Source organism: Idiotropiscis lumnitzeri, chromosome 8, assembly GCF_059441095.1.
Source record: "Idiotropiscis lumnitzeri isolate Australia: NSW breed Sydney's pygmy pipehorse chromosome 8, RoL_Ilum_1.0, whole genome shotgun sequence".
NCBI classification, from domain to species: domain Eukaryota; kingdom Metazoa; phylum Chordata; class Actinopteri; order Syngnathiformes; family Syngnathidae; genus Idiotropiscis; species Idiotropiscis lumnitzeri.
Genome location: NC_142398.1, coordinates 20240187 through 20267540, shown reverse-complemented (window position 1 = coordinate 20267540; position 27354 = coordinate 20240187). Strand labels below are relative to the sequence as shown.

Below are 27354 nucleotides of genomic sequence, written 5' to 3'. Positions count from 1 at the left end.
GGCTGTGACTGTAAGTGATGCCAACCAAGAAGTAAAAGTAGACCACTGTCTTATCTTTTTCTTAGAATGAGTAGAAAATGAAAAGATATGTGAGTGGTTTCAAAAGAGAAACAGCATAAAATTACATTTTAATATATTTTATCATTTTATAATTATGACTATTAGGATAATTAGTAGTATTTACATTGTAGCTACTGAAAGCGTTTTTTTTCTTAATATTTTTAACTGGTGTTGCCAATGTTTGAGATTGAAATTTATTTTTTCTTGGGATGTAATTTAGTTTACAAATGTAATAGCAATAATTAAGCTTAAAATAAAGTTGGAGTACTTGGACAGCATTTTAGAATCAGAATCAGATATGACGCCGTCAAAATTGTGTATTAAATCGAATTGGAACAATATTTTAATGTAATTTTACGCTGCAATAATAACAATTCAAAGAGAATCCTAAACATGATCTGTTTTAAACCATGTTTATTGGTCATATACAAAATAAAGTAAACTGTTTATTGACAAACATACAGTATATACATCAATAAATTAAAAGAACATTAGACTGATGATGAAACAGTTAATTCCATAATTACCAGTACCTTGTCATCATCACTTGTGTATCTACAAAACAAACAAAAAAAAAACAACAATAATTTAATTGAAGATACTTACAAAGACTGTCACATTTTCAGTATTTTCCCATAGAAAGAACAGCATAATAATTTATTACACCCCATACAGAAATAGTACAAAACACATAATTTCTTATTACAGGACCCTTTCTGAACAAGCTGCGTCATAGTCAGACAAACTCACTACTTCTCTATAACTTTAAATCGACCATTATTCACTTTCGGACACAAAAATATCCCAGCTGTAACGTAGAATCTGACTAAATGATCACCGTTAGATACACATCGTTTGAAGGGCAAACCGTCAACAATGGGATGAAAAAGGAAGAAAATAACGTTGAAATGATTCAATGTCAGTGCGGAACCAGCAGAAGCAAAACAAACATTATTATTGATCGGCACACCAAACAAAAACGATCAAAGGAATGTTTGGTTCGTTTACTCTCATTGATCAGCTTTGGAGGTGGGTTGAAAGAGCTTTTAGTGTGGAAGCGTGATCGACTACACGGGGAAATATCTGAGTGACGACACACCAAAAGATAAGCATTCTCTCCACAATCAGACGATGTTTTCAAGTTCATTCAGTCCGTAAAGCATGAAAGCGGTTCACTTTTATCATCATCGTCACTTCTACTTCTTTTTCCCGTGCCATACAAAATTTATGAAGATGATTTAGGAGGATGGGGGTGAAAACATCTTTTCATTAGTTAAGGTAAAACGTCTGCGCAGGAAGCAGTAAAGCAAGCTCATAAAATGTGTTACGGAAAACCCTGTTTGATAATGACTAAAGGTCACTATTTGCAGCTGACTTAATGTTTGGATGAACTACGTTCAAGACCAAACAGGCAGCTTGACACGGGAGGAAAAACACAACTACAAGAAGCGGCGTCTTTCAAACTGAAATGGATAGAAAAATATTTGATTTTTTTGTTCCTTTCTGTGCACATTAATAAATATAATAATATGCTGGGGGTGAAACAAGGCAAGTCACAACACATTATCCAGATAGAAACAAACCAAAATAAAACATTTGATACCCAGTCACATATTGCTAAACACGGTGAATATAAAGTCTTTAACCTTGCCACATCACACTGAACCTGAACAATTCGACACAAGCCACAACAGCAGTACAGCTCCTGTGTGACAGGAGTCCTACTTTTATGCCTTACACAGTTTGCATATTAAAAGACAACTAAACACCATGTTGACACGGTTACACTCACAACGTATGATATTCATCCTGAAGGTTGAGACAGTTTGGATGTCATTGCGAATTTCGGCAAAACCTTTTCCCTTTTTCTTTTTTTTTTTAAGAAACAGAACCAAGTACGCCATATTGAACACAACAGTCAAAAACACAATGAAGGCATTTAACAAGCGGCTCCAGACGGGGAGGAAACCACACAGTTACGAGGAAACAACATATAAAAAACAAAAAAAACGTATAAAGCTTATGAAACATATTTGTTTGTATTCTGGGCACAATTTGATTGTAAATGAATAATAATTAATTTTTGGATTTTTTAACAAATAACATCTGTTAAAACGTGAACCCCGACATCGTAGCTGTTGTTTCTTCTGCCTGTTGTGTGCAGACAACTTACTAGCTTTATGAACTTCAACATTTTGAAAAACGTCAAAAGCGGTTCACAATGGTTTCATTGTAATGGTTTGAAACTGAAAGTCACAGTTTGACAGATGAGTCATGAAATAGCAACAGACAATATCATGTTGTATTCCCCGGACTTTTATGAAAGAAAGACATGAATAAAAATGAGTGTTGTTCCGATACCACTTTTTGGAGCCCGATAATACTGCGCAGTATCGGCCGATACCGATACTGTACCGATACTTTTGAAAAATCAAAATACAAGCACAATTTTTCTTCAACTTCTAAAGAATTGCATACTCACTTGGTAGTAAAATTATTCATTCACCATGGGCACAAAGGCTGTCAAATCTTCAACACGACGACCTAACACCATCACATACATGCTCTTTATATCAGTTATGGTTTTCTTTTTCATGTACACCAGGTCATAAGATTACATTTGATTGAAATTTGAAGCAGATTTATCCCTCCAATGTGGACAGGTTTCATAAGCATTCGAAGCATGATACCAATAATCAATAGCCGGTATCGGGACCATACTCGCCGATACCGATACCAACTTCTAAGGCAGTATCGGTACAATTACCGATACTGGTATCGGTATCGGAACAACACACATAAAAATCAAACTTAAAATTAAATATACCTGTAAAGAAATGGCTTCACTTCTTACTTTAACTCATGTGACCCTTGGACACCCAGATTGGTCACTGTCTGCACAAATAAGAGCAGAACTTAACATAGAACGTCAAAAAATAAAAAATAAATAGAGCTTCGCAGATTATGGCCAGATGCTAACACGCTCAGATGGTCCTGGGGCGCACTTTATAATGAGAGAACAAGCACGGTTACCAGCTGTGTCATCACTCGCCGTCAAATCAAACAATGAGCGATGTTGTCACCATCAAATACAGTGAAAGTTATACAGTATAGTTTCCCCACCACATACACAGCACACCACACGGCTACACACACACACACACGTGCCTAGTCACAAGAGAAAGAACAAAGCTATTCAGTAGTTAAGCCACTTTTGGTACAATTGCAAAATAGAGAGATACTGTATATCAAACTGATTTTCTCACCTTATTTGTCACAGGTCAATACAAACAATGCAAAGCTAATTGTCTTTATAAAATTGGAGACGCTACCGTACGTGGACAATGATTAATTAAGTCATTAAAAACGTTTTTTTTTTTTTCCAAGAGAACACCACATAAGATTACTTTTATTGTAAAGCGTGTGTCAGTGGCCCCCCATTTATGTTAAACATTTTAAAAAAAAGAGGAGAGAAATAATCGTTTTAGTGATTGGTTAAACTCCTCTGAGAAGGAGACGCTACCATTCAGCAAGCTTTTTGTTGGGACTTTGCTTTAAAAAAAAAAAAAATTCAAATTAGGGGAAATAATCCAATAAAATAATAATTTGCAGATACAGCATTTACAGGTGCAAAAGCCCATAAATGGGATTTATTCTTCCTATTATTATTATTATTATTATTACTCGTGGCTACTACACAGCTCATAGAACAACGCAGCATTAATGTTGTCATAGACATCCAAACTTGTCAGTTTACCCCATTGATCACAGGTACGGCCCAGTTATTAAATTAGAACGCTTCCTCTTGACCTCTTCTCCAAATATTTCAATTAGCAGACCAAGGCACTTGCCCTCCGAAATTTTTTTCCAAACGTATACACTGACACAAAAGATGTGTCAAGATCCCTCTCCCACATACAATTATATTGTAGTTTCAAAATCCTTCATCAAAGCCAATTGGAACGAAAAAAAGGGGAAGGGCAAATATGGGTGAGAAGCGAAGAGTTGGTTTAAAAAAAAAAAAAAAATAAGACAACTGACCAAACCAAACAAATACCAAAGCAATCACGAATTTCACAGAATTCCTAATATATAACAATTCACACACAGAGAATACATTTTGAACCTCATGTGAATGACGACACAGTACAAAACAGTAAAAATACAGGTAACACAATCGCCTTTCATATATATATATATATATATATATATATATATATATATATGTATATATATATTTCATCATACTAATATGAAAAAGTTGCAACTAGATGGGACTCATCTGCAGCCAATGGAATTAGTTCGTCACATGAAATGGATGATCTATCAGACTACTCTGTCTCTAAATCTGTCACAAAAATGTTCCATTACCATCTGTTTGTTACGCCACAGAAAGGGAACATCGGGTCCTCACTACAACTACAACAACAGTTCATTGCAATGATCAACTTGAAATCCTCTGATCCTTTGTTAGCAAGCGCTGACCAACTACTCTCGTCCTTCACTGCGCTCGTGACCAGTGCAGTGACACAGCTCACGAAGGCAGTGAAGGAGGCGCGGCAAGCAGCGAAGCAGAAATTCTTAGACGCAGCTGAATTCCATCCTGACACACCTTTGTCAATCGAAACCTCCCTCAAGACCGCGCATCGGTTTTGGACTTGACTATAGTAATGACGCTCGTCGCCGTTGCCGCCTTCCCGGGTATGAGTGGACCAATGACCGATGACGCGACCCCGCCTCCTCCCCCTCCAGCCCTGACTCCGACCCCCACAGTGGGGCTTCTCGCCACAGTCCTGGCAAAGGTCTGTAAGGCCTCGTACTTGGACCTGAGAGCGTCCAGCTCCAAGCGCATGGAAGCATTCTCATTGGCCAGTTTGTCCACTTCCTGTTGCAGCTGGGCCTTTTGCTTCTCCAGCTCTTCCTTCTGGGTCACTCTCTTCACCCGGCAGCTGGCGGCGTAGCCGCGGTTCTTCAGGGTGCGCCGCCGTTGTTTCAGTTGCAGGATCTCCTCCTTGGTGAGCCCCCGGAGATGCTGGTTAAGCTCCCGCACTGACATGGTCACCAGCTCGTCATCTGTCAAGCTGGTGCCATTCTCCCCTGGCTCTCGCTTCACCTTCAGGAAGTAAGAAGGAATCAAATCAAATACAACAAAGTGAGTGCTATGCAGTGAATCTCCCGACATTGCAACTTTTTTTTTTTAACAGTATAAAGGCTCGTTTGAATTTAATTTATTTATTTCTAAATTTGAAATTGTTTAATAGATTTTGAACCATGGGGCTAATACAACAATGCGGCTTTTCTGTGGATTTTTCTTTCGCCACTAGGGGCGCTATATAGTTCAGAAAATACGCTAAATAAATCAAGATTTTTTTTCCTCTTGGGGTCTGTTCTGTATTAATTAGCAAAGTTGTTGCCGTGTTAAAGCACTGTTTTAACAATCTGTTTATGTACTTCTATGTGCAAAAGTGTGTTTTGTTCCATTTGGACGGTACAAAAAAGTATGACATCGCCATCAGTGTGGGGTCTCAAAATTAAATAGGTTATTCTTTTGTAAGCTCGTGAATGGGCCACTTTTTTCCCCTGTTACAATCACTGGCTTGAATATGATGGAACCAAAACGTGCCATTTAAATAAACAACAACCCGCGATTGTTCTTTACAGGCATTGTCAATGCACTGCAATCATGTCCAGTTTCTGATGAGCAAATCTTCAAATTAGATGCTGTCTCGCTGCTAAGCTATGATGTCATATTATTTATGACGCTATTAGCATGTTGCCTCAACACTCAGCAATGTCAATTCCAACCTAATCGGGGTTGACTTGATTCCACTCGTACCGTGGTGAACCAGTACCACTTGGTGGATGTTCCCCCTCACCTTTAAGGCTTTATTTCCTTTGTTTGTCGTCGTCATGCCACAGGAGCCTTGTTCTTCTGAACACACCTGAACACAAAACAATATAACAGTTAGCTATCATTTAATAGCTTGATTAAAAAAAAAAGACCTTTACAATTTTCACAATGAATTATTATTCGTGGATCACTACCCACCAGGTCGAGCACAGACAAAACAAATCCTATTGTAGCTATGGAGGACTGTTGTTTGAATATGTTAAACGTTGTGCATCAATATCAGCTTGCATGAGTGAAAGTGACTCGCAATGTTTCTTAGAATTTCCCTGACTTCCGGTTTCGTGATCGTTACAGTGATAGTGCCCACTGCTTTTGTCAAGTTGAAGCGTTATTGGTTGGCTTCAGGCCAATCGCGAAGAAGTGAACTGAGAGAAGAGGAAGTGATAGAATTTGTGGGAAGGACTCCAGGGGAAAGCTAACCGTTTCAGCCCTTTCGCTTTCGTACACATACGAACACACACACACCTTACTCCAAGCTTGGAGCAGCGACATGAATACAAATGTCGACCGGCAGAAACAAACACGATGCATGTGCGCGGTTGACATGTCGTTGCTCAAATGTGGAAACAAAAGACAAAAGGCTGGCAGATAAGCAAGTCAACACCGGAGTGCAAAAAAAGATGACATCAGTCCTCCGAGTGCACATCTCCAAAAGGGGATGCTTTGTGTTCGGGTGTGCTCGTCTGTCTCTCATCTCGCAGACCTCGGTGTGTGTGTGCGTGCGCGCGCATGTGTGTGCGTGTGGGTGTGTTCATTAAAGGGTGTCTCTTGTTGCTGCTCTGACCTAAGCGATCATCACGAGACCAGTCACGATGACTCAGCAGATTCCTGGCCTCACTCTCTCCTCCCCTGCCGCGTAAATTTCGACTCGCTTCTGTCACTTTCCATCAGGCCGCCTTTTACACACAATACAGGACATGTATCATTCACTCCCAAACAAATGAGACTGCCATAAACGGAGGAGAATGCAAATGATTGGTAATCTTGCAGATAAGGTTATTCCTGGAAAGCGCGATCAGCGTCATTTATTATTTTTTTTATCATTCATATTAATATTATAAGTTGAGCCCGGTAACACTAAGCGGTGAACCTCCCCCACAGTGCACCTCGGTGGGTCTGTGAAGATGCTGCAGATCCAGAAGTTAAAGATAGCAGAAGATCAGAGAAAATATACCTTATTAGCACATACGTTATATCGCCAGCGCAGATTAAAGACGCAGAAACCGCAACGGCACTGCCACGATTACAACCGCCAACATTATGAGCACTTAACCAGTCGAATAAAAAAAGAATGAATCTTTGATGTGTTTAGCCGTCAATGGTAGGAAACAAGTTAAAGAAAAATTCTCATTTTTGGGGTTACCTCATTGACTTACATGAAAGCGTCAAAATATTCAACACAGCACTCATCGGATAGGATAACATGTAGCGCTTCAACACAGCTAAGTATGACGCTAAAAAATATAACATCTCTGAGACGGTCAATCAAAACTGAGAATTCTTGTGTTTGGAAAGCCAGAATTTCTTTTTTTTAATTAATTTATTTTTTATATATACTGGTAGCTATTTGAATTGTGCATGCAGTGCGCTGGGATGCATTGTACGCTACCACAGCTGGAGGTGCATCATCATCACACAATAGATGGATCAAAGACATGAAGACTAAGGGTGCCTTTGGGGGTGAGGGTAGCGAGATGGTGGGGGAAGTGAAAACAGAAAGGCAAAAAAAAAAAAAAAAGAAAAGAGGCGTTTTTAACTGCCAGGCACAGGTTTATTTCCCCCGTGCCCAACCCCCAACCTCCATAACCCCCATCTACATACAAACAAAAAAAGCATGCCAACACATTCCCACATCGCCGTGCCAGTGTGGGGCACGATAATATCCACATGTTCTGCTGCTAAGACCCAAACGAATTTCAAGTTCAACACAATGCATGCAAGAAAACGGAGTGACGATCCACTTGACGTCGCTATCTTAGGAAGCCGTGGTTTTGTGTGTGTGAGTGTGTGTGTGCCTTTATTGCACAAATACATTCCTACAATAATATTGCACGTTTCATGACAACATTTATTAAAGTCTTATACAAAGAGAGAAAAAATCTTGTTTTTCATTTTTTGAACATGGTGATCTAACAGGAAAAAGCGTTTGTCTGACTGCAGCCTAACTTTTCAAACACAAACACCAGCTTTATCGATATCTCTGGTCCGTAGGTGGCGTATGTTGTAAAAATGTCTGCCGTGGCACATGGTGAGATCAGATGTCATATTAAAAGGTAATTATAGTGCGGCGCGCCCAGCACTAAACTGGGGCATGTTGTCAAATTAAATAATGTTTTGGAGCAAATATAGAAAGTCTGACCCCCCCACACAAAGGAGGATTGCTTTTTATTTCCATGTTGTGACGGTTCGTTAGCAAAGTTAATTTAATAAATTAAATCTAACCAGAAAAAAAAAGCGCAAAAAATGAACCTTTTCAGAATCAGAAGTGCAATATAACAAATAATTTAATTAAATATATCAATTAAATGTATTAACGATTAAATAATGAAATACAAAATAACGGCTCACATATTTTCTGGGTTTGTTTATGTCACCTTCGCAGTCAGAATCTGAGTCAGAACATTTTTGACTTGAGGTCCCCTTTAGAGATGATAATAATGAATTTATTTGTGCAGTGATTCAATGCATGCTGTTGTCATATTTCTACTTGAAATAAAATGACATCCACCACACATGGAGCGGAGCACAGAATCGCTCTGCTTGAACCTCAACCAAATCCAGCAAATTGCGTTACAACAACTGCACCACAACTTAGACCTGCTATCACCGGGTGTAAAGCTACGTGTAATTTCAGCCACCAAATTGACAGGTACCCAACATGACGCAATGTGGTCTGCCAAATTTACAAACATGCTAATGGAGTCCTGCACCAATTTTTACATCCAAGCGCAAGTTCACTTTCTTCAAAAATCAATAAAAAATAAAAAATAAAGTGTAATTATACATCCACTCCAGTAGATGGCAGTGGCGCTCTCCTTGTCCATTGTGCGAGGCTAGAATTAACTCTACGGTGAACGAAAATACTACTATTTATAGTATCACGTAATAATGTATTATAGATTGCTGAATGAATCCTTGTTGGGAAACAATTGTTAGGCGCCCTGCTGCACAAAACTGTCTTGGACAGCACAGGTCATGTGTAAATCACCCGGGTTAAGGATCATCTGCTGAGCAAAGGCATCGCCATTCATCTTGGACTTGCCAGTCGCGTCCTTCCCAAAGTGCATCCGGGGTGGTCGCGGTGCCGTGGTCAATGCCGCGGCCACTCTTGCTACAACAGACAGCTTTTCTGCTGTGCTCGGCTGTATTTTTATGTAGCCGCAGAAAGAACGCTGACGACTCAAGAGCGGAGCTGCTTGTGGTTACCACACAAACACAAACCCTAAACGCACGTGCACACACAAACAGATGACATGCGGCGGAGATGGCTAAAACACAAGCAGAGATAAGACTGCGAGGAGAAAAAAGGTAAGAGAGGACGTGATGCTGGAGTAGGTTGTGAAGGAGGACGGAAAGAATGCTGACGTCTCCAGAGCTGATTAGCGCTACAGTGGAGACATCACACCCACAGCTGAGGAAAATGCTGAGTATGGAGAGAGGACGGGCTGGGGGGGTGCAAATGACAAGGGAGACAGAAAAGAACTTTAGCCGGGGGGGGGGGGGTGCATAGGTGGGGATGGCGAGATGGGACGGCAAGGGAGGAGAGGAGGAGGCAAAGGGGGTGGGAGGGTGTTGGGGTGAAAATGCATCCTCAACACATTTGTAAGAGCTTAGCTGTTGGGCACGGAGGTGGGTGGAGGGAGGATGGCGAGAACACCAGTGAGGGGGGGCTGCGGTGAGGGGGGGGGGGGGGGTATTGGGGTCGGGGAGAAAAGAACTGAGCTCAGCAACGACCACGGCTAAAACCGCCAATTAGAAAAGTTCTGACGCTGATCCAGTGCAACGAAACTCCTGCTGACCATCCGACGCACACAAACTGTACGCGCTTGAAACAGTGATAAAGCTCGACACACAGCCGAAGAGAAAACACTTTTTTTTTTTACGTAGTGCAGACTTAACACTGTGTCTGTTTGTAAACGTATGCTGGCGTGTATCCGTGCGTGTGCGCGAGTGCATATCTACCTCAGACTGCACCCCAATTAATCTTCTTTAAGAAAAGCCTTTTTGCGCCAGGCCAATAACATCACAGAGAGGAATTTCTTAGAAAGCGACTTCCAGCTGGTGTTTGTGCTCCCCTCACCCACGCACGCACACGCGCGCACACACACAAATAAACCCGAGGGCTTGCGTGCGTGGATGTACGCGAGCACAAACAAGTCAACACAGACAGAATGATTAAGAATAGCTTGTTAGAGTGATGCAGTGGCAAGTCTATATTTAGTGAGTAATCCTCGCATAACGGCAAGTTTAACTGTGCCTGCAAGTGACCCAGCAATCACAGAGAACAGGGACAACAGATGACAAAAGGCAAATGGAAGTCAAGTCGGTTTATTTATAAAGCCCTTAACCCAGTGGCGGGCCGTGCTTTTCATACGTAGGCCTTCAGTGAAGTCCTACTTAGTCCGACTTGAATAATTACCATCATTTATGACGCCACGGCTGGCGAAATAATGAACAGAAAGACACTTTAGCACTACGGAGCGGGTGTTGGACGACCTAGTCCGACTTGAAAATGGCGTGGCAAGTGTATCTGCAATTAAATCCACACTTTTCCCTCCTTCGGCCAGTGTGGTTTAAAAAAAGCGAGAATATATTTAAGATTTTCGAACGGTCGCCAGTTACGACTTTCTGTTGTGAAGATTCCGCATAGCGCTGCCCCCTCACGAGGGAGGATCCAATCACAAGACGCGTTCATCACTTTCAACTCGTGATCTGCTTGGCTATCGCAACTGTCTATCAATGGTAAAAGCCCCCTTGAGACACAAAACAGACACCCGCACGATTCTATCTGAAGGCCTCGGACGAATAGTGCGTTCTACAGGTATGACGAAATCTGCCTGGCAACACGAGCCAGCTGAATTCTGATTGGATACAAACTCTCAACACTAGGATATAATATGACATCAATGTGAAGAATATGATCATGATTTCTTGATTATGTTAGGCCAGCTGAGAAGGCCTGGCAGGCCTTGACCGCTCACCACTGCCTTAAACTCAGTAGAGAATTTCACCTCCAATAGCTCGCCTTGCCGATGTAAAGAGGGAGCAAAACGCGCGTATGTGGGCTATGAGTGTTTGTGAATAATTAACTGATGATCTCTGTAAGGAGGCTAATTGAGATTTAGGAATCAGATCAGTGACAATGGCAACTTGTGAGCGAGGGAGTGGGCTCACAGCGAAGCTCGTGGAGAGCGTGAGGAGGGGAACACATGGGAGTACACTTTCTGGTTAAGTGCGCATGAGCCAGTGATTGTGCAAAGTGAGTTATTAAAAGTGAGGGGAAAAGTCCTGGCGTCAACACGTTTTTCCCATTGCAGGTAGTAAGTCGGAGTGTGAGGACTATTTTCCCAACACAAGCAAAAAAAAAAATTGCATCGTCAGACGGTTGTTGAGCCCTGGCGCCGCTTTTTTTTTTTTTTTTTTGTAAGAGAAAAAGATCCTGGGTCAAACTGGTTCTCATTTAGCGTGCGCAATCAGAGGGCCACAAAGAAAACATTAACGACAAGTAAAAGCATGTCAAGTGCCACTCTTTCACGATCCAAATGAAAACAATTCACGACTGCAATGCAGCAGCGGCGGGCCGTGCATTTTATACGTACGCCTTCGGTGAAGAGCAACTTAGTCCGACTTGAATAAATACTTCTCAAATTACCATCATTTATGACGCCACGGCTGGAGAAATAATATACCGAAGTGTCGAACGACCTAGCTTCTCCTGAAAGGTCCTTCTTGAAAATGGCCTCGCAAGTGTATCTGCAATTAAATCCACACTTTTCCCTCCTTCGGCCATTGTGGTTTGAAAAAAGCAAAAATATATTTCAGATTTTCAAACGGTTGCCAGGTCCGGCTTCCGGGTGTGTTGATTCCGCATAGCGCTGCCCCCTCATGAGTGAGTATCCAATCACAAGACGCGTTCGTCACCTTCAACGTAAGGCCAGCGAAGAGGCCTTACTGTCATCAACTCGTGATCTGATTGGCTATCGCAACTGTCTATCAAATCTGACAGCTGATTGACTTTGACAGAATAGACGCCCGCACGATTGTATCTGAAGGCCTCGGACAAATAGTGCATGCTCCTGGTATTGTGAAATCTGCCTGGCAACACGAGCTAGCTGGATTCTGATTGGATAAAAACACTAACCTAAAAATACAACACTAGGATATAATATGACATCAATGTGAAGAATATGATCATGATTTATTGATTATGTTCGACCAGCAGAGAAGGTCTTGAAGGTATTGACCGCTCACCACTACAATTTAGTAACATGTATTTCTGAGAACATCAGAGATCTCTCTGTTAGCAATATTAACAAAAAGGTATAGATACTGGATGTAATGAGACAAGACATTCTGCCCATCCTAATTAAGTGATCCAATTTATGGTCGCTCTTTTATGAACTTAAAACAGTCTACTCAGATGGCAATTGCAACGTAAGCTTACGCACGCACTCAAACGTGCAATAATGACATTCCATTATTACACCGCCGTCGTTTGGCGCTCCCAGCAGAGATGCGAAGTGCATCTGTCACTCTGCACTCTCTGCTGACAAGTGTGCACACGGTTCTGAAGTAGAGCACATGCTCATCTCAGCGAGCGTACATCTTGTAGTTCCTCTCCTTGAGCTGTGAGGTTTAATGGTCACCAGAAGGCCACGGTTCTTGCGAGTCAATTGCACTCATTTTCATTTTCATTTTCATTTTCATTTTCATCTCTCTCTCTCTCTCTCTCTCTCTCTCTCTCTCTCTCTCTCTCTCTCTCTCTCTCTCTCTCTCTCTCTCTCTCTCTCTCTCTCTCTCTCTCTCTCTCTCTCTCTCTCTCTCACTCTCTCACTCTCTCACTCTCTCACTCTCTCACTCTCTCACTCTCTCACTCTCTCTCACTCTCTCACTCTCTCACTCTCTCACTCTCTCACTCTCACTCTCATTCACACACCCACACACCCACACACACACACACACCCCAACAGGTCTTGCTTTACTAGTACCGACCGAAATCCAGATTTTTTTTTTTTCTTGAGGGCCTGGAAGGAAACGGGACAATTAATAATATGCTTTTTCGCAATCTTACATCTGTATTGAACAACCCTCCGAGGAGCTGTTAGTAAATGGAAAGTTGATGATAAGATGCTTCATGCGATGCACACGTTTATCTTTTCTTCGCTCGCTCAACTTGACATAACGTGTGTACGTTTCCAAATCAGTACGGTTCATGAATACCAACCACAAGTCTGGTATCGTCACACTGCAGTCAGAACTGCGCAAGATGATGCAACTGGTAGAAAACCACTCATACAGATGCTCTTGTGACCAACACCTTGCATCTCAAACGCTACACACCACTGCACGTACTTCAACATGGCATGAAAAGCAAACTCACTAATGTGGTTTGCAGTACTTCCTTGTGTGAACAAGGTGTCTCTTCTTCAAAGCGCTCCAAAGTGAACACTGGAGCCCCTTGGAAGGAAAATATAAGAGGAGCAAGACATGAGGTCAGATCCTTGTGTGATTACCGATAAATACGAGGCGTTTTGTACTCCTGTTGCTTGAATTTGCCGCAATCATTACAGCACTGATGTAAAACGAGTGGCTTAAATGCAACTAAACCGGCTTTCCATTTCAAAATCCCCTTTAGTTTATGTTGGATGAGTCTTAATTTCTCACTTTTATGTCTCCTTAGGGAGGTAAACACCTTTGGACACTTTGGAGCTTGGACTAATTTAACACAAACAGCAAGCAAAAGCAACGTTCGCTGATACAAAAAAAGAAATGTGGAGCATAGAGATGATTATGCACTAGATCTGCTTACACCATATTTCATCATTACCACAGAGGGGGGAGAAAAAAAAAACGCTCAACTATTGATCTGCCCAACTGCTTCCCCTTCACATACTCCCTGCGCTTCTTCTGTCTTTTCTTCTTCTTCTTTTACTTCCACTTCACTCTCGGTAGACTTTTGTGAAATGAAGCCTTTTGTAGCAAAATAAATTGAAAAAAAATAAAGATTCGCAGCATGCGCCACCGTTAACATTTACAAATACACTCACCGAAGGTGAGCACGATATTATGGGAAATCCAATATGACGGCTCTGCGATGTACTCAATTTAGTTTACTTGTAAGTTCCAAAATACAATTGGACAGGCAAAAATGTGGGAACGAGCGTTTCTACATGGTTGATTTCTGTTCATGTTTGACCCGAAAAAAAAAAGCTCTGAATTTGTCTTAGTAGTGAAAAATTACAATCTTTGAATCCTCTGAAACAATGACCTTCATTCTTAACGTTCTAAACAATAGGTGTCAAACTCTGGCCCGCGGGCCAAATTTTGCCCACAGGGGAATTATATTTGGCCCGCGAGGCTATACCAAATGCTACTATACCATTTTACATTCTATATGATGATAGTAACATTCAAAATGATAATAGTGTATTTGAGTTTGACACTCCCTGTTCTAAACGGTCAGTGCACAGGATACAAACGTGCACCCGCCTTAAAAGTGGAAGCACAAATTCTGGGGGGGGGGGGGCGCGATGGCACACAAACATTGAGCTCCAACCGTCACGTGTGATTTGTAACTCAACTTTTTTGTAAGTGCGCGTGAGCGTTTTTAAAACCACCATCGCACAAGGCTATCGCAAAAGGAAAGTCTGGTGATGACCACAAAACCGGAAATTCAACTTATAATAAATAAAACAGATGAGACTTTTACAGGGAATAAACAGTGCACTCGTAGGCCTAAAAATGATTAGAATGCCACTTGATATTTTTTCACTTGGAATTATGTCATTCAACGCCAGTCCTTAACACAACTCTGCGTGTCGATGTTTCTTCCGCACAAAGTCACACACGGCTCTATCTTCGTCTCTAGGTGCATTTCCTGCTTACTCTGTTCACTCTCTCTCTCTCTCTCACGCACACACACACGCACGCAGGACAAGTCAAAGAAACTCGCTGTGGTAAGTAACAAGTGAAAACGCCATCTGTCAAGCGAGGGAGCATTTGCTTCGCCTCAGCATTTTCAGGGGAATGCCTTGAAGACAAAAAGGTCCTTGTTCTCAATCTCTCCGCAAATCCCATCTCTCATTCTTCCTTCATCCCCCTTGCTCCACGCGCCTCTGCCGCCGCTCCGCCACCATCAGCAAAGTTGCACACATAAGCATTGGTCAGCGTTCAATTACTGTGAACACCAGGGAAGGATAGGGAAAGTACTTGACAGAGAAATGCACTTCAAGCACTGATTAAATACTGATACCGAGTATAAAAAGCTTAGCCCCTAGGTTGTGTGTGTGTGTGCATGTGTGTGCGTGAGTGTGTGCCTGTGCGATGTGTGTGTATGAGAGAGGAGGGGGGGGGGGCTTTTCTACCCAATAGTGATACAACTATTTCATCATTATGACCCTCTATTACAGTACTTGCCAACTTGCTTACTACATACTTTTGATACACTCTGCAGAGTGCTGACTCTGACGAAAGCTGCTGATTTGGAATCATTAGGGGGTGAAGTTTCAGTTTTCTTGGGTCCACAGAGCTTCCCTATTACTCTTGAGTAGCAATGCGCACAGGTTGCAACCAGTCAGCAGGTAATGTAATCATAAGTCAATGAGGAGGAGGAGGCGCTCACTCGCAACACCCAAGGGATAATGGCTTTATATTTCCAGTTATTTCATTATTCATTTAGAATAAAATCCAGGTAGGCGGGATTAATGAACGCCATGAGCCATCCATCCGTTTAGTGGACTGGTTATCCTTTTCAGGGTCATGGGGAGATGTAACTTTTGCCAGATGCCTTTGTGAGAAAACAACCATGGTCATCAGTCAGTCTCAGGACACAAATAGCGACAGAGGACCATTCAGACTCGCGCCATGCCGTCACTAAGTGGGAATTGGATCCATCTGATGGTACCGAAGTCAGGAAAGGGAGGCACTACCATGAACGTAAGCGCGGTCTAATTTTGTTTTAATATGACAGGCACAGCTGTACATGCAAATGTGTGGGAAAGAACCAATTTCACTACAGAGGTTCTCAAAACAATTTTGCACCAAGAACAACCTCAAAAAATACTTAGCTCTCCTCAAGTAACCGCCACCAACATAAAAAAGAGAGCTGTAAGTTTTATTCCAAAAAATTATTTCACATAATTGCCAGTTTGAGGTTTAACATTCCATTAAACTACAGCGGAACAAAAAACTACTCAAATAATGACTAAATTGCAATGTATTGCACTTAAAAGTGAAATCAAAATTTATACGATAAATGTTGAAAACAAAACATCATAAAAATTGAATGCAAATTTATTGTTCCTTAAAAGTTAAATACAACTGAACATTTTTAAAAAACGTAATATGAGGGATTTTATTTTTTTTTTTACCTGTGCAAATTGTGCAGTTTGTTCATTTAGATTTGTGATTATTTCGCATCACACTTTGAAAATCACTTCCTCTATTTTAATGTATTGACTACAAAAACACTCATCCATCTATGCAGGTGATAGTAGATAGAGATGCTCTTGTGCTCCCACCTCACATCATGATTGATTGGTAGCGCCAGAGAGGTTTTTTTTTTGTCGAATGTAAAATACGCGCCTTGGCTAAATAAAGGATGACAAACAAACTGCGATTGAAGTCACTCGTAATTCCGAATTTCGCTTGCAGATAAGCGTCACCGCCCTCATGGCGATGGGCGGGAGCACTTGTTTGCAAGGCCCCCCAATAGAAAGCGAGCGCTTTTGCCTCGCTTAAGACCTTTGTCCGCCCGCCTCCCGTCGGTGCCATGTTGCCATGGCTCCCTCGTGCCTCTCCGTGAACGTTCACAAATAACACCGACGTGATGACTCGGCGTCAGAAATCCACCCGAATCGCAAGAGACGAGCCGAGCCGAGCCGAGCCGAGGCAAGGCAAGGCGAGATGTCGCCGCCGCGTTTCGTTTCAAACATTCCTCCAGGTTGGGAGAAAAAGGCCCGTCGGAGGGCACAAAGCAAATGTCAAAACAACACACGCTCACACAAGGCAGCGAGCGCCGCTCCATCTCCATGGCGCTCCCGAGCTAGTCGCCGACAAACGGCTTTCGCTCTCCGCCACCGATTGAATTCAAAGTGTCAAGGCGAGCGGGAGGAGAGAACGACACATTGACAGCAAAACAACAACAAGCAAAAAAAACAGCTGATCGCGCGCGACTGTGCGCGTTGTGTACCTGCGAACGAGCGCTGGCCATGCAGCCGCTTTCAGCACCTCCGCGCGGGGACAGTCGGCGAGGAGAGGCGAGGCGAGGCGAGACGAGTTCCTCGCTCAACCGTCTTCCGATTTGTTCTTAGCACATTTCCCGACTTTGCCGCTTTCCGGCTGCTACACGCGCCTAATGGCGAGCAGACAGGCGACACCTCCGCCGACCTTTGCTGTCAACGTGCCCTAGCTCGCCCCTCTCATTCCGACACATGGCTTCTTCTTTGCCCGCCGTCACATCGCGCACATCGTGCTCCCCCTTTGTCCGGATTGTGGAATCACCTCTCAGACCCGCTCGCTCGGTCCCGACTGGACGACGACCGGGTCGTGATGATTCAGCGCTTCTACGGAGGGGGGCGGGGTGGCGTTTAAAACAAACAGCTCGACGCCGTGCGCACTCAGCGAAACAACGCCACTTTCATTCAGCACTTTGTGGAGGTTTCAAGTTGGGATATTTGGACTGCTGACTCACCAGAAGTGGAAACCGGACCGGCGCCGTCCGTCCGCCCCCGACCTTCGATGGCCGGCGGTTGGAGGTGCTCAAGTGGTTGCGGTGCGAGAAGGAAGGAGCGACGTCTGGCCCCTCTCCTTCGCTTGACGCCTTGTGGCACCGTCTGTGTGCTGGATCCGATCCACTCCTTCCTCGCTTGTTTCGGTCTGGCACAGGCGAGAGACGTCAAGTGATGTTTGGATCACATGGTTTCATTCATGAAGGCGCTACGTAACCCGCATTTAAAGAGACACGGCCCACTACTACTACCACCGCCAACAACAACACTCGAGTCACAAGTGGAGGATTAAGTGGAGGATTTCGTTACTGCAGATTCGGTTAACAAGACGGAATGATGCCTATCATCTTACAGTTGCTGACGTTTTTTTTTTCACGCCAAAACTCATTTAATAAAGTATCCTAAAAAACACAACTTTGCTTCAGAAGATTTTTTAGGTTATGTCCTGCATTGTTTATTTTCTGATGCCGTTTTCCTTCTACTCCTTCGATTTGAATCTTATTATTGGAAATAACTAAAGAATTGAAAAATGTGTAAAAAATGAAGTCAACCACAATTGACTAATTTCATTGATTGATTGATTGAGATCTTAGCGATTAAGGGGGGGGGTGATGATCAAGGGAGCATTAATGATGACAGCAACAGATTTGGAGAAGCAAGATATTCCCTAATCATGGTATTATTTGAGAGACTTTTTTTTATGTTCTCATTCATTTCCAATAATGGTTCATGGCATATTAGGGACGCAGATGGGAGAAAGTTGCCAGATGATACAGAAATGACTGAATGCAAACTGATTTCACCAGTAACACTTTGTGATCGTTACAAATGCATATATTTTTTAAATAATCAGAATCAGAATGGTCGTCACGACCAATTCACTCCATTTGTGGCGGACTCTGAGGGCAGTGGGTTCTTCATAACCGATCTGGGAATGTGGGGTTGGGTATGTCACCTGGCAGGGCCGTATAGCGAGTCATTTGGGGCCACAGAAAAAGACCCACCCCTTCTTGAGGATTATTATCTAACAAGTGAATCATCTAAACACTTTTACTGCAATTGACAAGAACATGAATCATCATTTAATGCAGCATCACGCTGATAACTGCCTAGCTGTGTTTTTTTTTTTGGTGAGTGCCCAAAAAAATTGCAGAACATGGCTCTTCATAGCCCAATGCAGCGGTTGCAAAAAATGCCCATCTAAAATAAATAAATAATAATAATTAAAAATACATAAATCTGTCAAAACAGCGGGACATGGCTTGTTGATAATGCTGACTAGGAAGAAGAAACTGTTTCATTGCCGTGAGGTTTTTTGAAAGCCGCCTGCCAGATATGATTTCAAGAGAATAGCTCTGTCAAGATTGCATACATCACCTTAAGAAAAAAAAAGAATGGTTTATGAATAAAACTAACTCAACCCTAAAAATCAGTTCAACGGGGTATCACTTGATTTAAAGTTGTGCTTCTTAGATCTTTCTGCAGGCTTTTTTTTCCCCCGAGGCGCTATTTGTCAGCCAAGACATTTATTTTATCAGCATAGAGAATAGATAAGAGCAGATGTTATCGCAAGTCGTCGCCTTTGTTTGCGCAAGCTCACATAGCAGGGAAAAGTGTCATGATACAGTTAAAAAAATAATCCTACATTACATGATGCATTTGTTTGATAAAAAATATTTACGTATGAGTCTAAAGGGCACACACACAGTGGTGCAAAAGTCACACACACCTGAGAAACTTTGTTTATCCCAAAACACAGTTGTGCAAAAATGACGAAATACAACACTTGCACGTAAACACACGTCGTTTTCTTCTAGCTGGCGGGCGTAACAGAAAATAATTGAGAAGCATTGTGCTATACTGATGTTCATAGACGGGCACTTTACCCTATTTTGCCATTAGCTTCCTCCGTCTGAGACCAGGCCACGCTCCTTACACTTTCGTCATTCGTCCTTTTAAAGTGATTCCATCCTTGCATTCCCCCCCCTGCAAAAAAAAAAAAGTGCAAGAAGAAAGGCTTACGGGAGAGATTTTGAAATTCGAAAAAAAAAAAAAGCCACAATGGCTATATTTAGCCATTGAAATGAATTTGTACTTACCTTCGCTACGATACTGTGACGCTCACGAGGCAGCGAGGGACATTTGCACTTAGATTATTGCAAGCGACAGAATAAACACATTTAATTACATTTATTCAATGACAAAGAGTAGGCAAGTCATTTGTCAACAAGCCATTGTGGATGACGGTGTCACATCAAAAATTAAAGTGAATGGTATACTCACAAATAATAAAATAATGATTGAAGAAATATAAATTTAGACTCCTTAGTGAGCTGTTAAAAGGTCTGGCCCTTCCCACAGGCAACCACTTGATACTCATGTCTCTCGCTCGTTATGCTCTAACCTTATTAAGTTTAGATGCAAACTCAAGCTCCACATAATCGTGCAAATGGATGGATTCAAGAAAAAGGCTCCGTCTTTAGGCCAGGGTGTATCCTCCATCAAGAGCGGCTTTTTTTATCATCTACAGCATGAAAAAAAAAAATCAAAACAACAGATATAAAAAGTAAATGGAAGCCAAACAAGTTTTTGCTTCAATTTGTTTAATGCGGCCTACGACAACACCAACCTAGAAGCGGTTGCCGGTACAAAATGAAGAATATGTCATTCAAAAATATTGGGATATTAGAAAATACACAATAAGGACGGACAGTACTAAAATGATACTTTCAAATCATGGTCGAAGAAGGACCGTGTGATACGTGGGACACTTATGAGAGGAAAAAATGCCTTCATCGAACAAAAAACATCAGTCTTCAATATGTCCACACAGATAGCATTAATAAAAAAAAATGTTGGGACTTGAGCTGTTGTCAAAGTAGCTAAAAACAAGAGTCAATGAATATCTTGATAACGTCCCATTTTTAAATGTTATCGAGTGGACAAAAGATAGATTGCCTTTGAACAGACAAAACGCACTTACTCGATAGTCATCTATGTTGATTTGCACACGACAGAGTACGAGTGCAACACAACACAGATGCACGCGTGCCTTTACGAGCGACACGAAAGTAGAAAACAATCGGCTAAAATAAATCATTTGGTGACAGAAATATATATCATTGGTCTGGCCATTTCAGACACCACCCGAGTCAGCCTAGCACGGTGCATGGCTGAGAGGTGCAGTCTGTGAGACGCATGGCCATCTGTGGGTTGCTAATGTGAAATGAGTTTGCTTGTCTTTCTGTGTTGCTTCACTTTCAGTTCTTTTTCTTGATTCCAGAGTTGCGATTGTTGAACAGGCTGAGCCCTGATCTGCCGTTTGCATTGGCCACTCCGCTGGCAGTGACTCCGGGCTGCTGAAGCACTTTGTCCAGTGTGGTCTTCTTAATGGCTGCTGGAGAGATGCGCTCTTGATCAGCCAGATACTGCAGCTCCCTTGGAGGAAGAGAGGAGGAAGCTCTCGGTCAAAGTCCATTCAAACTTTTAAGTCGCCATTAAGAGCAGGGAGGCTCAAGTGAAAGATCCTGACATGACATTCATGTTTGAGAAAGATGATGTGACCACAATTGTGTCTTTGGATGATATCTTAAAAGGGGAAGTCAACCCCCCAAAAAACTGCGCCCCCTTCTGATTAATATTGCGTTCGTGGCTTACCATTTTATATAGTGACAGAGCGAATAACGAGAACGATCCGGTGCAAGATGCCGCCCTGAAAATATTGGTATTGATTCAGATCAACAGCGATGTTAAGTCAATATCTGACAATGAGAGCATATTACTAATATTAATGTATTGATTTTTAAAAAAATATATAAAGCACATGAGAGAGTCTCTTCCAGTTGGGCATCATGACTAACATGACATCATGTTTCTCACTTAACTCATTTACTGCCAATGACGGCCAAAGACGTCAAAAATCCTTTTTGCTTTTTTGTTTTTAAACGCCCACCACACCTAGCTGGGTTACAACCACGGCTGTCTGAGTTGCCGCATCTGCCGGCTGGTCCTCCACCACTGCGGCCAGCTGAGCCACCACCGCCGCCGTCGCTGCTAGCTGGGCTCCCTCCACTGCTAGCCGACCTCCCGCCACCACCAGCACCACCGCTAGTTGGGCTATCACCACAGCTACCTGAACTTCCACCACAACTTGCTGAGTCTCCAACCCCGCCACAACAAGTCCCTTCATCAAGTATGTCAAATACAACAAAGACATCACCTCCATGGACAGCTGTTATATTGGGCGGGTCTTTGACTCGAACTACAATTAATAATGCAAAACAAACAAATAAGGACATTACCAATTATCGCAAATTCAACCTATTCCACACCCTTAACCACGCTCGTGTTGTACGGGACCCAAACGCTAAACCAAAGGGGGGCTGTATTCTCTCAAAACACGTCCAAGTGCAACATCTATTAGGTGAGTCAAATCTAGGTTTCTTATGTTTGTCTGAAATGTGGCTTCAAGCCAGATCACCAACTGCTGGGAGACACGTACCAGGCAACAACATCTTTAGAAAAAGATAGGCGGGAGCGTAGAGGAGGCGGGGGGATGTTTTATGTTATACAGTCTTTGAAAATCTGGGATGAAAAGCCCAACACATACCATCACTGTGAAATTCTGAAGAAATATCAACTCCTGAGCTGGGAAAACATACTCAAATATTCTGATTGTATCCTTGAATATAAAATAATCCATGGTCTGGCTCCACCTCCGTGAAATAAATATGTACAGAAGAATATGAACAGGTCAACCAGAGCAGCGTCCCGAGGTGACCGCAGAGTTTCATTCAGAAAAAGTACCGTTGGCCAGTCATTGTTTTCGAACAGAGCATCTCACACCTGGAACACAAAATCTAATGCCAAACGAGACATACCCACTCTCACTTCCTTCGGTAAACACCTAAAAACCTGGTTTCTTGAGAATCGAGCCTGTAATCACATTTCTTACGAGTGCATGTGATCACTATAGAGTAGGAAACCCTCCGTTTGGAATTTATGTTTATGAATACGTCTTTGGAATTGTTTGTCGCGCTGTAATTTCTTTTTTTTTTAGTTTTTTGTGACATCATATCCAAACAAATGTCGGTGAATGTTATTAGTGTGTACACAAACATCCGTGGACATTACTGAAGGAAATACGATTTTACGACTCGAGCACATTGCATTTTAACAGTCAAGCAATTTTGCACTGTCCTTGTATACATTTAAAAATAAATAAATACAAAGGAACTGTCACAAAAATAGTGGCAAAACACAGCAGATATCCATTTTGGAACAGATTTGGCTCTCCCGGTCCAATCATCTTACCGTGTCCTAATACAAGAGGCCTCCACGGCATTGATCAGAAGACTGCGGAAGCCCCCACTCTCCATGACATGGAGGGCGTGGATGGTGGCGCCCCCTGGTGAGCACACATTGTCCTTCAGCTGGCCAGGGTGCTGCTCGGAATCCAGCAGCATCTTAGCTGCTCCCTGCACAACAAGAAAGTGGGAGGTTTTTTTTTCCTCATTAGAGGCTGAGAAAAAAAAATATGAGTGCAGAGTTTTCAATAAATTTGTTTAGAAACCAAAATTCAAATTGTGTTAAATGGGTTGATTGACATTCATCATTTATTCATTAAAAAAAAAAAAAATTCTGGTGATCGGACTCCACTGACCAAAAGGGCCTGAGCTCCGAGTCGGACAGCGAGTCTCCTGGGTAGACCCATCTTCACTCCTCCATCGGCGAGTGCATCCAGCGCTGTGAACGCCTGTTGAAACGCAAAATTCCCTTCAGGATATCATCGCATTTATCCACCATTAAAACAAAAAAAGTTTTTTGTGCTGAATTTGTGCCAGCTTGATGTCAGCCTTTTGTCATTTGATTCTGCAGCAAACAGAAACATGCTCGAGATAAATCTGTGATGCCACATGCACATGGTCAAAGCAGCAATGTGACAGGTGGCAGCCATCTTGGTGGAATTTTCTAAACATGGACCGAGCACTTCAAGCACATTTAAAATCCTCCAAAGAAAATACTGCCGAGGCTGACTGCTAATAAAGAGGCCGGAAGTTGTGTTCAGCATACGATCACCAGCACCACTCTAACCTCCAAAATTTAGTATTGTCTTCCAAGTTACTTACATAGGCAGGCCCACTGCCGCTTAGGCCAGTGACGGCGTCAATGAGGTCCTCCTCCACTTCAGTACAGAAGCCCACGCTGGCCATCAACTGCTCCAGCAACTTCCCATCCTCCACCTGACACAGATAAGCTTATTTTCAAAAAAAGCCAAAATCGCCGGTCACAGGGCACAGATTGAGAAACAGCCCTTCCGTTGAGGGAGGACACTAGAGAAAACTAAACTTACCACAGACTAAAGCAACCAAAAGGACCAAACAAGCATTAAAAAAGTGCCAGCCTCCTTCTCTCTTTACCTCGGCATGGGTGCCGGTCGCATATACTGTAGCTCCTTCTCGCACGACCACTGGAGTGTTGGTCATGCACCTCATGACTTTCGGGGCTGCGCGGTACTGAAGCAGTTTCTAAGAATTGCCACAGGTAAGATGAAAGAAGCGCTTACCAATAAAAATACTAAAGAAAGTGAGTGCAGTATGTGTGATGCATTAAAAAACTGAAGGGATGGCTGACCTTTTCAATGGAGCTAATGGTGACACCTGCAGCACAAGAGACGATCAGATGGCGGTCTTCAATGTCTGGTCCAATTTCATCCAAAACAAATGGGATAATATGAGGCTTGACAGCCAGAAAGAGCACATCACTCTTGTTGACCGTCTCTTTATTACTCGTCGTCAGGCTCACCCCCATTTTCTACCAAAAAAAAAAAAAAAGTGACAAAGATGAAGCAAAAAAGAAAAAAAATGCAATTAGAAGCAAAAAAGAAAAAAAATGCAATTAGAGCGTCAAACAGCATCAGGACAAGCCTTATGATGAGCGCACAGGCAGTAGGGCTGGGCAGGTATGCGGAAAAAATAATAACTACCCTCGAAATCGTGAATGAATTCAGGTCACACACTTGCTGCACGAGTAACATGGTGCGCATTCAGGGTCGGGAGCTTGCAGAAACATCGCCGGCGCCACTTTGTTTTTCCTTCTATTATGTTTTTAAGCTCAAACTCAAAATCCTGATTACATTTTGATTAAGTGCCCAGCCCTAACCAACAGCAGCTTGAGCATTTATATATTTCTAAGAGGTTAAACTCACCCTGAGGCCAGTCACAGTGGGCAGGTCAGTGTCTGGGGAGCTGGCTGTGATCCGGTGTGTAGCAATCACACCTGAGGAAGGACATGAGAAAAGGAAGGGGTCACATTTAAATTCCAAAGTGTATATATTTGAAGACTTTTGTTTGGTTGTGCGTCATGAGATTTTAGTGGAATATTTGCCTTGGCTTATTATTGGTTGAGAAATACTGCATTGCATTAAGTCACATTTTAGAAGTATCACTAATAACGTAATAAAGTTGCAGTGAAATGCAAGTGTAAGGTTTTTTTTTTTCTTGAGCATAAACCTAAAAAGCATTTTCTGGCAAATGTAAACTGGCGTCACCTGCAGCCGTGAAACCTTTGACCAGTGCATGAGCCAGCTGGCCCGCTCCAATGAATCCAACACTCATTCTGACAGATGATGTGGCCTCTGTGTTCTGAAAAGGAAAAAATATATATTATCACGTGACTACACTTGCATTATGACCAAACGCATACAAATGACATATTTAATGTTAAGTCTTATTTTGGCAAAATTGTGTCACCTAAATAGCTTTTAAAATAATAATATTCCCCCAGTTGGAAAACTTTCGCAGTTCACGGATCGTCGACATCAAGAAGCAAGAGTAAATCCACTTCTGTTCATCACACACATTGAAATGCATCACACATCCGCAAGTTCACTGATCGAGTGCCACCATTATTGATGCTGATGCAACGTACGATATGCTAACGACGGCAGCTTGTCCTCAGCTTACATTGCTAAACTGTTAGCAAGCATTCCTAGCCACTTCGGCGTATTTAACGGGAAACACAACAAATAGGCGCTAAAACAGAGTTGACTACCTTCGGTTGGTTGCGCGAAGTGACGAGCCGTGACTGACAGATGACAACTTTCTAAGTGACTCGTACCTTACGCCGTCGGAGGGGACGAAAAGAGGAACAAGCACTTTTTGCGTCAACGTGGCTTGCCGCTCACAGCTGCTCACGCCGACCACTAGCCAAGTACTAGCAATCGTTACTGAGACAAAGCCGACCAATCACATTAGGGATACTGGGAGCATCAGCCAATGAGAAAGCATTCGTCCGGCTTTGGGCGGGATTTCTTAAAACGTCACAGCCAGTTTCATCAGATCAGGCGTGAGTTGGGAAGAAAGTAGGTTATGTAATGTTCATTCTGAAATGTGGCAAATTAAAAAAAAAAGTAATGTATTTCCTGTATAGCATACTTGACATACTATTAAACAGAACTTGTAGTTTAAAGTGTTTGGATGAACTACAAAGTAACTAAATAAATCTAAATAAAACTGGTTGCATTGTCAAAATCAGCTGTTTTTCCACAAATTCCTTGCACTAAATGATATTTAAAATACAATACAACTTTATTTATTTAGCGCATTTCACAACAGTTGGATCTGAAACAAAGCACTTCACATAGGGTGCAATATAAATGATCAGGAAATTAGAACACAAATTAAAATACAGTAGATATCATGTTGAGTCGAAAGTAAAGAATAAAATTGTATCTTCAAATGAGTTTTAAAAGTAGACAGAGATGGGGGCTTACCTGACATTTAATGAAAGGTCATTCTAAAGAAAAGGACCGGTAACAGAACATTTGGGATCCCCGCCCGAGGCTCCGCCTAGTCCTTGGCACCACCAGCAGCATTTGGTCCGCAGACCTGAGGCAGCGGTCAGGTGCGTACGAGTGGAGGACTGGCTGACTCCAAAATAAAGTGTATTACCATAATCTGGCCTGGATGTAACGAAGGCATGGATTACGGTTTCTAAATGCTGATGAGATCTGCACACTTGTAGAATGTGTGTCAAAACTTTTAATTTCGGGACCTGTATTTGCCACCTCTAATATTCTCCATGCATGGCCTTATTTGGGAGACTTTGACAGTGTGTGAATACTTTTGCCACTTGTGCGTCTCATACAACTGAATATAAAGAGTTCTACAAAATGAGCCGTAACACGATATTATTGCTGTTTGAACCGCTTGAAAAATCTATAAAACAAAAAATCTTTCAATGCATTATCTAAGTGTGTTGTGCGGAATGTGTCGCTACACCCTTACGTTATATGCAAAACATAAAAATCCACACCCATGCCCAACCTGTTCTGAAACATTCCACCCTGTAATAGCGTGACCAAATAACATTATGGTCATCCTATTAAGCAATTAATTATTCATGGTGCAGCGTGTGTCAATTACTAAGACAAGT

General features: G+C 42.3%; 2 protein-coding genes across 5 annotated transcripts; both read right to left on the bottom strand.

Annotated features, from left to right (window-relative positions):
- Window positions 1-457: 457 nt before the first annotated feature.
- mafgb (MAF bZIP transcription factor Gb) lies at window positions 458-18161 on the bottom strand. Of its 3 annotated transcripts, none has more exons than XM_088303191.1 (3): window positions 17883-18161; window positions 5937-6002; window positions 458-5173 (listed from the first exon to the last, which is right to left on the bottom strand). In XM_088303191.1, exons 2-3 carry the CDS (start codon window positions 5970-5972, stop codon window positions 4694-4696), a joined length of 516 nt encoding a protein of 171 aa, XP_088159317.1. In that variant the 5' UTR covers window positions 5973-6002; window positions 17883-18161; the 3' UTR covers window positions 458-4693. The 3 variants fall into 3 exon arrangements, with proteins under 3 accessions (XP_088159317.1, XP_088159316.1, XP_088159319.1); XM_088303190.1 differs by lacking the exon at window positions 17883-18161 and adding an exon at window positions 17382-17737; XM_088303193.1 differs by lacking the exon at window positions 17883-18161 and adding an exon at window positions 6110-6423.
- A 2344-nt stretch (window positions 18162-20505) lies between these two features.
- Window positions 20506-26180, bottom strand: pycr1b (pyrroline-5-carboxylate reductase 1b). 2 transcript variants are annotated; one of them, XM_088303688.1, is made up of 9 exons: window positions 26038-26180; window positions 25469-25562; window positions 25127-25197; window positions 24553-24732; window positions 24339-24446; window positions 24048-24161; window positions 23582-23674; window positions 23233-23396; window positions 20506-21357 (listed from the first exon to the last, which is right to left on the bottom strand). In XM_088303688.1, the coding sequence occupies exons 2-9, from the start codon at window positions 25533-25535 to the stop codon at window positions 21180-21182; spliced, it is 975 nt and encodes a 324-aa protein (XP_088159814.1). In that variant the 5' UTR covers window positions 25536-25562; window positions 26038-26180; the 3' UTR covers window positions 20506-21179. The 2 variants fall into 2 exon arrangements, with proteins under 2 accessions (XP_088159814.1, XP_088159813.1); XM_088303687.1 differs by having other exon boundaries at window positions 25972-26140.
- Window positions 26181-27354: the final 1174 nt, after the last annotated feature.

Bases quoted from the DNA above. Each gene is read 5' to 3' on its own strand.
- mafgb (XM_088303190.1), bottom strand. From the start codon at position 17,402: ATGGCCAGCGCTCGTTCGCAG. The intron at 6,003-17,381 runs GTACACAACGCG...TTTTGTGTTCAG, and splicing joins TGGCCAGCGCTCGTTCGCAG to GTGTGTTCAGAAGAACAAGG. The intron at 5,174-5,936 runs GTGAGGGGGAAC...TACTTCCTGAAG, and splicing joins AAGGAAATAAAGCCTTAAAG to GTGAAGCGAGAGCCAGGGGA.
- pycr1b (XM_088303688.1), bottom strand. From the start codon at position 25,535: ATGAGTGTTGGATTCATTGGAGCGGGCCAGCTGGCTCATGCACTGGTC. The intron at 24,733-25,126 runs GTGAGTTTAACC...TTTTTTTGGTAG, and splicing joins CCACTGTGACTGGCCTCAGG to AAAATGGGGGTGAGCCTGAC. The intron at 21,358-23,232 runs GTAAGATGATTG...TCTTCCTCCAAG, and splicing joins GCCTCTTGTATTAGGACACG to GGAGCTGCAGTATCTGGCTG.